The sequence below is a fragment of the Staurois parvus genome, unplaced genomic scaffold, assembly GCF_062004578.1.
Source record: "Staurois parvus isolate SC_StPar_1 unplaced genomic scaffold, SC_StPar_1.0 ptg000005l, whole genome shotgun sequence".
Lineage (NCBI taxonomy): Eukaryota > Metazoa > Chordata > Amphibia > Anura > Ranidae > Staurois > Staurois parvus.
This window is the reverse complement of record NW_028317801.1, coordinates 2,888,620-2,901,348: the sequence shown is the minus strand read 5'-3', so window position 1 is coordinate 2,901,348 and position 12,729 is coordinate 2,888,620. Positions and strand designations below refer to the sequence as shown.

General features: G+C 42.8%; 1 protein-coding gene across 1 annotated transcript in view; it reads left to right on the top strand.

Moving 5' to 3' along the window:
• Positions 1–12,729, top strand: part of PAXIP1 (PAX interacting protein 1) — a 70,392-nt gene that overhangs the window by 41,473 nt on the left and 16,190 nt on the right. The window contains exons 7-10 of the mRNA XM_089692488.1: positions 3,835–5,503; positions 7,073–7,167; positions 8,305–8,400; positions 8,725–8,862. Coding sequence (XP_089548614.1) covers positions 3,835–5,503; positions 7,073–7,167; positions 8,305–8,400; positions 8,725–8,862 — 1,998 coding nt within the window. The remainder of the gene's footprint in view (positions 1–3,834; positions 5,504–7,072; positions 7,168–8,304; positions 8,401–8,724; positions 8,863–12,729) is intronic.

Sequence of the window (12,729 nt, the reverse complement as noted above, 5' to 3'; positions counted from 1 at the left end):
GCAGAAACTTGCTATATGAGGTGTGTAAAATGCAGGTTTGTGTACAAAATAACTTGGTGTTGAGGTAAACGTTCAGAGTTTTTAGAGACTGAGCATCATAGAGGAACAACCAATTTCTGCCACCTTGTTCCTTTTGCATTTAAATGCATAGTTCACTTTTACCAAAACACTATCCATGCATATAAGGGACATCTGTAGATAAAACGAGCCGGCATTTGAATATCCTTGCTATAGGTGTAAAACTCCCAGGGTGTTGCTAAGAAATCTAGCTGTTACTGCTCATCACAGGAGTGAACTTTTTCTCTGGTCCATATCCCTTCTAATGCACTTTTTCTCCCTGCACTAGCTGTCAGTCGGAGAGAAATTTGAACAGTAACAGATGGGCCACTCTTAAGCTGGCCATAGATGGATCGAGATTCAGCTAGTTCAGCAATGGCTGGCCAAATTTCAATCAATCTAAGGCCTACACACTAGAGAGAAGTCTATCTAACAATCAGCTTTTTTTGGACGCGAATGTTGGAAATGTTCCATTTGCTCAACGTTGCAGCCTGTCAGCTGCAGCACTGATCAGTGTATTCAGACAGTGGTGGAGTCCCTGCTGTCAGAATACAATAGCGCAGCAAAGAGGATTCTGTCATCCACCTCGAATGTGTGGAAGGGGGAATCCACTCGTGTTTTTTTGTTTTGGTTAGCCTCCTGGTCATCTATAGCCAGCTTTGGCAACATCCTGGAAGTTTTCTTGTCTGGTTTCATGAGGTACATAAATGGTTTACACCTATAGCAAGGGCATTATTCAACTTTAGCCCAAGCTGCAGTTTATCTACAAATACCCATCATTACCATAGGCAGTTTATTGGTAAAGGTGAACTAACCCTTTAGGGACTTCAGACCTTCCTGATCTGTATACTCTTGCCACATTGACTTAGTCTGTTTCCACTTTTCCAGTCATATTTCAGAATCCTGCAATATGTTTCTTTTCCCATGCACACAGCATAACTAAAGATTTTTTTTTTTTTTTTAAATATTCTCTTTTAGATCTGTCTTAGGAAATGTCTTTGAATGCAAGCATTTCTCTGCAAGTTTAGTGTGATCTGTCCCAATAGGCTGAGGACAGTTCTCATTAACATGCAATGCATGAGGCTAGTTTCTAAATATTTAACCCTTTGTTAGGAGAGACAGTGTTCAAATCTAGTTTACAACTAAGATCTGCCTGTGTACATACTGGGTTAATAATGGAAAATGCAGATCTGCCTGTGTACATACCTGGTTAATAATGGCAAATGCATCTCTCTAGCCCTCTGATAATAGAACACTAAGTTATCATGCGCACTGGATGTTTTTACAGCGGCTGTTTTTGGCTTTTGAGGTCTTTTTCTACAGCTAGTAAACTCTGCAGCATGTTATTCTTTGTGTCCATGCACACACAGACTGTAATTAACGCTTTTTGGCTGGAAAAAACCCCAGAACTAGTGGGTTTCAAGAGGAGCTTTTTAGCTGTAAAAACACTCTAATGCTGCAAAATGCGGTAAATCGTGGCAAACCAGCGTTTTTGGACTTTTTTTGACCCATAATTTTTTTTTTTTTTTGGTAAAAATGAAAAACCGCAAACGTTGCTAAACGCTAATACAAAAACTCTAAAAAAAAAAAAAAAAAACAAAAAACTGAAAAACTCACTTTTTAAACCTGACCAGCATTATTAAAACGCCCAGTGGGCATGGAGCCTAAAGCTGCCCATAGATAGATTGAGATTTGGGCAGTCCCTGCTGAATTGGCTGAATTTTAATCCATGTATGTGCACTCTGGTTGTACAGAAGTCTATCAACTGCCCTGCTATAAGATTACCTCTAGATCCTGCACTGTAGACTGCAGCTCCAATCTGTGTTCTGATGGCAGGGAAGTTTCCCCACTGTCAGAATACAATAACACAGCAGCACGATTCCTCCATCCAACTCAAATGTATGGATGGGAAATCGGGTCTCAGTTTTTTTGTTTTTTAACGCATGTTGTATTTCACTAGTTCATTCATGACGTTTAATGAAAAATAGCTTGTTGTACGTGACCTGTGTCTTAAGCTCACTCTTTGGGGTTTTGCTTATGTTGCTTTACTGCAATGTAAACCAGTAAGTCTCACATTTAGAAGGGCTGACTGTTTACAAGCTGCAGGGTTTGTGAATGAATTATTACAGTATGAGAGCGCTCATCAGCGCCCTTGCATTCAGAACTACAAGTGGTCAGCCACAAAGGCTGACACAGATTCTGTGAATGAATGATGCAACCATGTGGGCGGAGCACCATGTGGCTGCGCTGTTTTTGAATTGTGACAAGTGGGCATAGGGAGAAGATCCCTCACTCGCTGTCATGAGAGCAGGATCGGAGCGAGTGGCGGCAAGAGTTGGAAATTGTTACATGTTCCAGTCTAAATACGTGTGGAACATGCAACATGTTGCAAAAGGTGAACTGAACGAGTACTGTGCCTGTCTGCAGCAGCACTTAGCTTCTCTCCCTCTCTCATTGGCCTTTTTCTGATGTCTGTGCTGTGTGGGTCTGTGGACACACACAACTTGGCTCAGGAGCATGCCCACATGAGTGCCCCCAAAGCGGCTTGCTATGTGGGAACTCAGAAGAGGAATGGAGAGCTTTGGCAGGATACCCCAGAAGTCCAGGGTGGCTCTGTGCAATACCATTGCACAAAGCAGGCAAGTGTTACATGTTTGTTATTTTAAGAAAAAGGTAATTTATACCTTTTTTTTTTTTTTTTTTTTTTTTTTTGTGACTGCTTTAACTAAGCATATAGACCTATCTCACTCCTCAGAGTGAAAGGGAACCTAGTGCAACGTCTGCACCTAATTAACAGAGGGAATGCGGCAGTTTTCTGTAAAGAAAACTGCCGCAGATCATCACCAGCTCCGAGCTGGCATACAGAATGTGAGCTGTCAGCAGTGATCACGCTACACGAACAGAGCCTGCAGGGTTAACAACCTCCCCCTTCTGTTGTGAGCTTGAGCAGGGGGTGAGGATGGACATAGAGATAAACATGCAGCCCCAGCTCTTCTGTTCTCTTTGCTGTATGTCATAGCCAAATCAACAGAGAACTGATTGCTCCTAATTAACAAAGGGGCCTGCGTCCTTTTTTAATTAGAAGCAGCATCTGCTGTTCTTGATGTTAGGAGAGTGGTGCAAGTAGTATTCAATTTCCCCCCCCCCCCCCCAATGTCAATAAACCCAAAAGCTTTGCGCTGTGAGACTCCCAAATAAAATTGATCAATTGTTCTCTTCGTTTTTGTAAAAGCACTGCCATTGACACAAAATACCTGGTGATTCTGCCAGTTATGTTTCCTTATTCCTGGAGGCAACATTCTGCAGGCTGATATTCCCTATGCAGAGTTGCCACACGCTTGGCATGGGAGATTTGGCTCAGTGGATTAAAGCAGCTCCTCCAGTAAGCCTTGCTGTTCTATTAGGGATTATGGCATTTTCAACTGAGAAAAACCCACCTTTTATTAAGTTTTGTTTATTTCTGATTTGACTTGCTTTATTTCTGTTGAAGTAGCAATAAAGCTTTTTGAAATTTCTTGTTTCTGCTACTTTGCTGTGATTTATGCAAAGATTAATTAGTCTCCCAACCTATATGCCTAAACATGTTCTGGAACCACTTTTGTGCTTCAGACCCATGGTTTCTGTACATGGTTTGGTTTGTTTGCATTTTTTTTGTTTACTCTGTATGCAGATTTTCTCGTTTTCTTGCTTTAAATTTGGCGGAAATGTTTGTAGCAGGCCTGTCTGCTGAAATTTACATAGCTTTTGTATCAAGCTTTTTCTTGTATATTCATATAGATTTTACAAACCCTATCGGCCTCTACCAAAAGTTTAGAACAACAAGGTAACCATCCGCAGCAAGGGCATCCAAACGCAATGTTGTTCAGTCAAGTAAAATCTTTAACACCAGAAGCGCAACAACATTTGTTACAGCAACAGTCCCACCAAACACAACCACAACAACAGCATCATTCTCTGGTGCAACTTCAGCCTCAACAGCTTATGCAACTGCAACAGCAACAGCAGCAGCAGCAGCATCAACAACAAGTAACTCAGCAAGTGTTCCCACAGCATCAGTTTTCACAGGTGAATCAACAGCATCACTTTACTCAGCTGCAGTTTTCTCAGCAACAGCTCCATCGCCCACAGCAGCAAACCATGCAGCACTTCCAGCAGCAGCATGTTCTGCAGCAGCAGCTTCAACAATTGCAGCAGCAACAACATCTTCAGCAGCAGCAGTCTCTACAGCAAACCTTGCAACAGCAGAATATACAACAGATCCTTCAGCGTCAGCAGACTCCTTCACAGCAACAGGCACTACAGCAGCAGCAGCAGTCACTGCAGCCAGCTATACAGCAGCAACAGACTCTTCAGCAGAACATGCAGCAACAGCAAACACTTCAGCAACAGACCCTTCAAACAAGCATTCAACAGGCTCTTCCACCAGGTGTGCAACAACAGCAGAGTCAGGTCTTGCAGCAGAATCTTCAACAGAGCATTCAGATTCAGCAGCAGAATATGCAGCAGATTCAGCACTTGACTCTTCAGCAAAAGCAACAATTACAGCAGCATGCTCTTCAACAGCAGCAGCAGCAAATTCAGCCCCATGCTTTACAGCAGCAAATTTCATCTCATACTCTGCAACAGCAGCAGATTCAGAACCAAGCTCTACAACAGCAGCAGATTCAGTCGCAAACACTTCAGCAGCAGATACAACCACAGGCACTTCAGGCACAGCAGCATCAGATGCAGGCTCAGACTCTGCAGCAGCAGCAAATCCAGACTCAGTCACAGCATCAAATACAAGCACAAACACTGTCACAACAGCAGCATCATGCACAACCGCAAACACTTCAACAGCATCAGATGCAACCACAGACTCTTCAACAGCATCAGCTCCAGCCACATAACATTCAGCTTCAACACCAAATTCAAACACAGGGTCATCAACAACACCAGATCCCATCACAAATGCTGCAACAGCAGACACTTGCCCAACAGCAGCTGCAGCAGCAAACTCTACAGCTTCAGCAACAGCAAATGAAACAGCAGCAAATGCAACAGCAGCAGACACTGCTGCAACAACAAATTCAGCAACAAACAATGCAGCAGCAGCAACAGATTCAGCAAGCAAGCTTACAGCAAATGCAGCAGTCACAAACATCACAAATACAGCAGACAACACTCCAACCACAGCAAACCCAGCAGGCAGCATTGCAGCAGCCTCCAATCCAACAGGCAGCTCTTCAGCAGCCTCCCTTGAACCAAGCAGTTCAGCAACAGAAACACAATCTCCAGCAGATTCAGCAGCAGATCCAGCAGCAGCAACTTCAGCGATTACAGCAGCGACAAATGCAAAATCAGACGCAGCAACAACTAGGTCAGATGGCCCAGCAGGTGCAACCTCAAACAACTAGTCAACCACCCCAGACTCAGCAGCTGCACGGCCATGACCCATCTTTGGAAAGTAAGTTGAGCATGTTTGTTGCAAAATTTCAGGTTTGATCTTTTGTTGTGAACTCCAGATGTTTTACTGATTAAATATTTTCTCTGTTAATTTTTTACAAGAGAGGATTTGTGCTTGATGAAAAGCACATTCATGAGGTGAAGATCATAAATAGCAGTGACATGTAAAGCTTGGCTAGTCAGATTTCAATTTATAGCCTTGAAAAGTGTCCCCACATTAGAAAAGGATTACTAATGCTTTCCTGTGTTAAAGCACTTTACACATCACTCTGCCTTGTCTTACACCACAGTCTGCAGTGGACTGAGGAAATACATTTCCATATGTTTCTCCAATGCAGAGAGAAATATATTAGGAAAATTGGTATCAGTCTGCTGCAGATAAAAGCAAGCATTTCCTCACTTATGTTACCAAGTAGTCTTTGTTAAAGCTGAACTTCAGCTATGATCCAAATTACATACGTAAAGGGTAACTCCACTTTTATGTAAAATAAAATGTAGCAGATAAAAAAAAAAAATTAAATGTACCGGTAACTAAAGGCAGAACTTTAGAACACCTGGCAGCTTTTTATTGCGGTCTGTGCCTGTGTTAGCCACTTGCCCTCCAGAGGATTTACCCCCCTTCCTGACCAGGCCATTTCTGCGAAACAAAAAACAAGATATACCTGTGCTCAAATCCCAATAGCTAGTGCATGCATTTATCCATCAGGTGCTAAAGGGGTGTAACCACATATTAACACTAGAAATTCTGAAGGACCCTCTGCACACTGGTATATACCCTTTCCAGCAGACTTTGCAATAAAGAATAGGGATATTTGGTTCACACATATTGCAATACATGTTATAGCTGGCCAACTGCGTCAAAGTAATCCCTCTATGGCCAGTCCTACTCTGCTCTGCCTTCGCAAACGCTACTGTGGACGCAATGCCAATATACGGGAAAAGACAAAGCAGGGGGGAGAGAGGTCTGGCTACTGACCCACATACAACAAACATTTCTGCGATGCGGTGCTGCGTTACTTTAACTGACGGTTGAGCAGTCATGCAATGCTGTGCATAAATTTGCCATTTTTTTTCCCCAGAAATAGTTTTCTTTTGGAGGTATGTGATCGCCTCTGTGTTTTTTTGTTTTTTTTTTTGTTTTTTTTTTAATTATTATTTTTATAATAAATATATATATATATATATATATATATATCACATTTCCAACAGCTCTGTATGTAAATGCCTTGCACTTGATATATGGAGCTATACTGAGTACAAGACAATCCTATATGAATTGCTCATGCATTTGCAATATCAGTGGAATTAAAAAAACCCAAAAAAACTTTTAAAGATTTACCATAAAATAATTTGTGTGTATATATACAGTATAAAAAGGTAAAAACCTTAAAGCCATTTCTTATACATAAGTATACAAAGTAGTTCAGGTAATCAGCTGATGATGTATAGCCTAAGATTATAAATTCTTTTAGTTGTAGCATTTGAAGATAATGGGTTTACAAATGTGGTATGCTGACATTTTTTTTTTTTTAACATTGCAAATGTCTTTCTCTCTTGCCTTTTCTCTTAGTTCCTGAAGACTACTTCTTGGCTGGCTGTGTGTTTGCAATCGCTGACTACCCAGAACAGATGTCTGATAAGCAGCTCCTTGCAACATGGAAAAGAGTATGTTTTGTTTTCTTTTGTTTTTAGTTAATGCTTCTTAAACTGGTTTTAAAGCCTCAAGGTTTTTTACCTTACTGCATTAGCTGCATTAGGTAAAAAAGAACCTTATGTCTAGCAGCCATTGGCTCCTGCTGCTGTCAGTCAAATCTTATGATGAGGGAGCAGAGGGCGGGGCAAAGCCTCACTGTCCTGTGACTAGGGACACAGCCAGCAAGGCTCAGGATTGAGTATACAGTGTGCAGCAGCCCCCCAGTACTCACCTGAGCCTGAATTCAGTCCAGCCATGTGCTCTCCGTGTCTCTCTCTCTTCTCATTGACTTAGACACAGTAGCGGAAGCCATTGGCTCTTGCTGTTATGAATCACAGCCAGTGAGGAGAGATGGGGCCGAGCCACGCTCTGTCTTGTGGACACAGAGAGTGGGACACGTACCAGTGGCTCCATAGCAAACGATTTGCTATGGGGGCATTGCTCGGGGGAGGGGGGGAGAGGAGGATGATTGGTGCTGCTCTGTGAAAAACTATTGCACAGAGCAGGTGAGTATAACATGGTATCACTTTGTTATAAGAGAATCCCTATTACCTTCCTAAGACTGCACAAACATCCCTATGCAGTGTACATGTGAACCCTTAGGGCACTTTCACACTATTGCGGTGCAGTTTTCCTGCACCATGGGTGCAGCGCAACTTACCCGTATGTTTGTAACTGGTTAGCTGCGATTCCATAGAGTTCTATTGTGTCCTGTGAGTTTGGTGCACTTTCTGAAAGCACACCAAAACTCCTGCACGCTGCATCTTTGGTGCGTTTCATAAAGCACACTAAACACGGGGGTTACAATATAACGCTATGGTAAAACACAGCCAACACACTCCAATTATGCAGGTAAGTGGTGCTGTACCTGTAGTGGAAAACCGCACCGCAGTAGTGTGAAACTGGACTTACTGAATGGCATTTAGTTTTATATTGTGAGAGCGTGTGACAGGGTGACAGCATAGGGACATTGTTGTCCTATAACACAAAGTAACAAATGTTTTTGTTGGATTACACTAGAAACTTTAAGCAAGATACACAAGACCAAAACCGCCTCTCTGCTGTTCTATTTGTACATTTCTAAAAAAAAATTTTCAATCTTTCTAAAGATAATACAAACGCATGGAGGCACAGTGGACCCTACACTTACCAGTCGTTGTACACATCTTTTATGTGAAAGCCAAGTCAGTAGTATGTATGCCCAGGTGAGTTCTGATGTGGATTAAAACTGTTCTTCAAAAACTGCCTTTTTTTAGCTTTATGGGTTTGGTACAAAAGGAATTTGTCTGTGAAGTCCTATATAGGAACGTTAAAATAAGAAAAGGTTAAGACATTTAAATATGGAAGAATTAGATTCCTTAAGTCAACATTTTTCATTACCAGCTGATTTTTTTTTGTTTTCTTTAATATATATCATAAAATATATAGCTGTTAGGAGTTTTGTAATTTCCTCTTCAACGTAGTAAGTTGAAATTCTTTAAAATGTATTCCTTTTATAAAGCTGAGTTCTTTGGTTCACTCATAAATAGGCTATGAAGGAAAGAAAACGTTGCATCACTGCTCATTGGCTCAACACCGTGCTGAAAAAGAAGAAGATGGTGCCGCCACATCGTGCTCTACATTTTCCTGTAGCATTTCCACCAGGAGGGAAGCCATGCTCTCAACATGTAAGAAAGCAATATAATGATACAGTAATGGCATTCTAAACTGCAGCAATTTCGGTTTCATGCAGGAGTATGTTTGTTTTTCTAAGTCATGTTCTCCCACCAGGATTTTTAGTGAAAGTGAAAATACACTATATTGCCCGAAAGCATTGGGACACCCCTCCAAATCATTAGATTCGGGTGTTCCAATCACCTCCATGGCCACAGGTGTATAAAATAAAGCACCTAGGCATGCAGACTGCTTCTACAAACATTTGTGAAAGAATGGGTCGCTCTCAGGAGCTCAGTGAATTCAAGCGTGGCACCGTAATAGGTTGCCACCTGTGCAATAAATCATCTGCGAAATTTCCTTGCTACTAAATATTCCACGGGCAACTGTTAGTGGTACTGTAACAAAGTGGAAGCAACTGGGAACAACAGCAACAGGCCACGTAAAATGACAGAGCGGGGTCAGTGCATGCTGAAGCTCACAGCGTGCAGAAGTCTCCGTCTGTCAATAGCTAAAGACCTCCAAACTTTCTGTGGCCTTCAGATTAGCACAACAGTGCATAGAGAGCTTCATGGAATGGGTTTCTATGGCTGAGCAGCTGCATCCAAGCACTTAAATCACCAAGTGCACTGCAAAGCGTCGGATGCAGTGGTGTAAAGCATGACACCACTGGACTCTAGAGCAGTGGAGACGTCTTCTCTGGAGTGACCAATCACGCTTCTCTGTCTGGCAATCCAATAGACGTGTCTGGGTTTGGCGGTTGCCAGGAGAACGGTACTTGCCTGACTACATTGTGCCAAGTGTAAAGTTTGGTGGAGGGGGGATTATGGTGTGGGGTTGTTTTTCAGGGGTTGGGCTTGGACCCTTAGTTCCAGTGAAGGGAACTCTTAAGGCGTCAGCATATCAAGACATTTTGGACAATTTCATACTCCCACATTTGTGGGAAAAGTTTGGGGATGGCCCCTTCCTGTTCCAACATGACTGCGCGCCAGTGCACAAAGCAAGGTTCATAAAGACATGGATGAGCGAGTTTGGGGTGGAGGAACTTGACTGGCCTGCACAGAGTCCTGACCTCAACCCGACTGAACGCCTTTGGGATGAATTTGAGCAGAGACTGCGAGCCAGGCCTTCTCGTCCAACATCAGTGCCTGACCGCACAAATACGCTTCTGGAAGAATGGTCAAACATTCCCATAGACACACTCCTAAACCTTGTGGACAGCCTTCCCAGAAGAAATTAAGCTGTTATAGCTGCAAAGGGCGGGCCAACTCAATATTGAATGGACCCTACGTATTAAGACTGGGATGCCATTAGAGTTCATGTGCGTGTAAAGGCAGGCGCCCCAATACTTTTAGCAATATAGTGTAGTTACTTGGCAATCAAAGATTGCTCTAGTGTGACTGTTTGAGCAAAGATACCGAAATCCTGTCCCTCCCGGCATCTTTCCTTACAGCTGTAGATCTCTTCTATCCACCATAAAAGTGTATAAGGGACTGGGTGGTATTGAAATATAGTAAAACTGGAAGATCAATATGTTCAAGTGTGTTGACAGAATTTATTGAAAATCTATTTTCTTGGCAAGCACCGTAAAATGCTGGTATTGGGACATTTTGATCTCATATTCCACATCTCTTAGTGAAACGTGGGGTTTTCAGATGTATTTTGCTGGTTTGTGTATATAGTTGGTTCAATATTTTTCATGGTGCATAGTGTTTTTTCTTTACTGACTTTGGAAATCAAACTTTTTAAAATTTGATTCAAAGCGTAAACAATACTACAGTCTTGTAAATTTAAGTAGTTTAATCTTAATTGTCAGGACCTGCAATTTAGTAGATCATACCGGATAATGTTGTGATGGAAGGTCGGAAAGTTCTTATTCTAGTGGTTTATTTTGCAGCCCCAGCTAAGATTATTTATTTATTTTTATTTTTTTGGAATATGGCACGTGAACTTGAATATGGTTTGACCTGCTCAGGATTTTTGCTGCCTTGTCTCCTTTGTAAAGATTCTGTTCAAATCTGTATCTACACAGGTAGTAAAGGGAAGTCTTCTTGTGCATACACCAGTGGAATATTCATGTTCATTTATACAGAAGTCTCAAAAGAAACTTTTTGTGTAAACATGCATTTAGCATTTTGTTCTGTTTTCATAAGTGCTGTGAATGCTGAGATAGTGTGGTCGACCTTTTGTCAATCATTCCACCAAGGCTGTGGACATTTTTTTTAAAATAACTGCTTGTCCAAGGGACTAAATTGGGGTCCCAATCTACTTGTCCTTAATGACAATCTACGTGTCCAGATAATAAATATGAAGGGTTGATGTGTTTTTTGTTTTTTTTTCTATTAGGCATAGGTTTTTTTAGGAATGTCTGGGGCTTTAAAAAACAAAAGGGGCTTTATGTCAACTTAAACTTTTAATGTTTTTAACATTGCACTGTATCTCCTCTTCCCCTCCCTACCTGTCTCCAGCACTGAACCCCAGGACTAGCAGGCAGGGGAGAGACCTTGCAGTGTAATGAGCACCAATTGGGTGCTCGTCAGGAAAGGGGAGTGTCGGGTTCTTAGCTCTCAGCAGAAGCCAATCTGTTGAGCGAGTAAATCGAATGCCAGCCCCAGTGAAAAAAAAAAAATCATTTTTATTTCTTTGGGTAATCCTCGCACAAGACAGCACTTGGGTGCTCAGTACAAGTGCATACGGAGCAGTCAAATCAAGCTCCAGTGTCTGCTCTGGATGCAGTGTCTCCCAGGATTAGGCCGAAAAACCCCTTGGAAATTGTGGACTAGATCCTTCACAGTGGCTTCAGGTAAGCACCTAATGCAGACATTCTGCCGCCACTTGCGATTTTCATAGTCGCTAAATTGTGCTAAAAGTGATTCCATCATGCCTGCGGGAAGCAATCTCTCAGTTTTTCCATAGTATGAAACAAATTTTCCTGAACTGTTTCTAAGGTCTCCACTCAGTTGCACTTGAGTGCTGGTCTCGGCAGATCGGTGAGAGTCTGAGCAAGGTGCTGGTCCAGGCTCCTCGCTGGGTCCTGACAATATGGTTGCGATCTTTCCCCAGCCTGGACCAGCTGAGTGACGTCAGTTGACAGCAGGTCACCAGTGTGCAGAACAAATTGTATTCCTGTAATCCACAGGAGAAATACAGCCAAATGAGCTTTGGCTGTACTTCTTTAAATGAAGACTGCACAGTGGAATACAACTGCAGAATGTCAGCTTTAGTAGGAAGGGCTCGTATATGCTCTCTAATGTCCCTGTCTCCTGCAATGTCATCTAGCACTGAGCCTGCTGTAGAATTGTGTGGAGGCATGTGAGAGGGCTGGGCTGGTGCAGTGTACCTGGGCAGAGCTGACAACTTCTCCCTGATCAGAGACTGCTGGAGATGCAGGGTGGTCTGGCGCCATCTTGGATCCCCCTGTGTGTGGCCCAGAGAAATAGGAATCTAGGGCTCCAGATAAGTTGTGCGGGACTCAGGCTGGTGTGGATGGCGCCCGCTGCTTCTCTGGCATGTCTGCAGGTCTGTTTGGTGGCTTGCTCCCACGGTAAAGCCCGGAGTGAACAGGAGCTTTTTGGCTCTCTGACCTCACAAAGTAAACCCTGCTGCTTGCCTGCAACAGGGCTAAGTGTACAAAAACCCACTTGCCTGGAACCGCATGTCCTGGGTGTCAGGTGATAGGATTGGTACATCCCTGCTCCCCCCACTGCTGTCCAAGCATATTGCTCAGATGGAGATTAACATGTTTTCTGAGTAGCAATGCACATAGAGAGCGTGGTGACAGGCAGATCACAATGCAGAACAGTTCAATGCCAGTAAGCACAGTTATGTGAGTTGTTCTGCCTTATCAGAATTCCTGTAGGGAAGGAGGGGGGTGTTGGTGA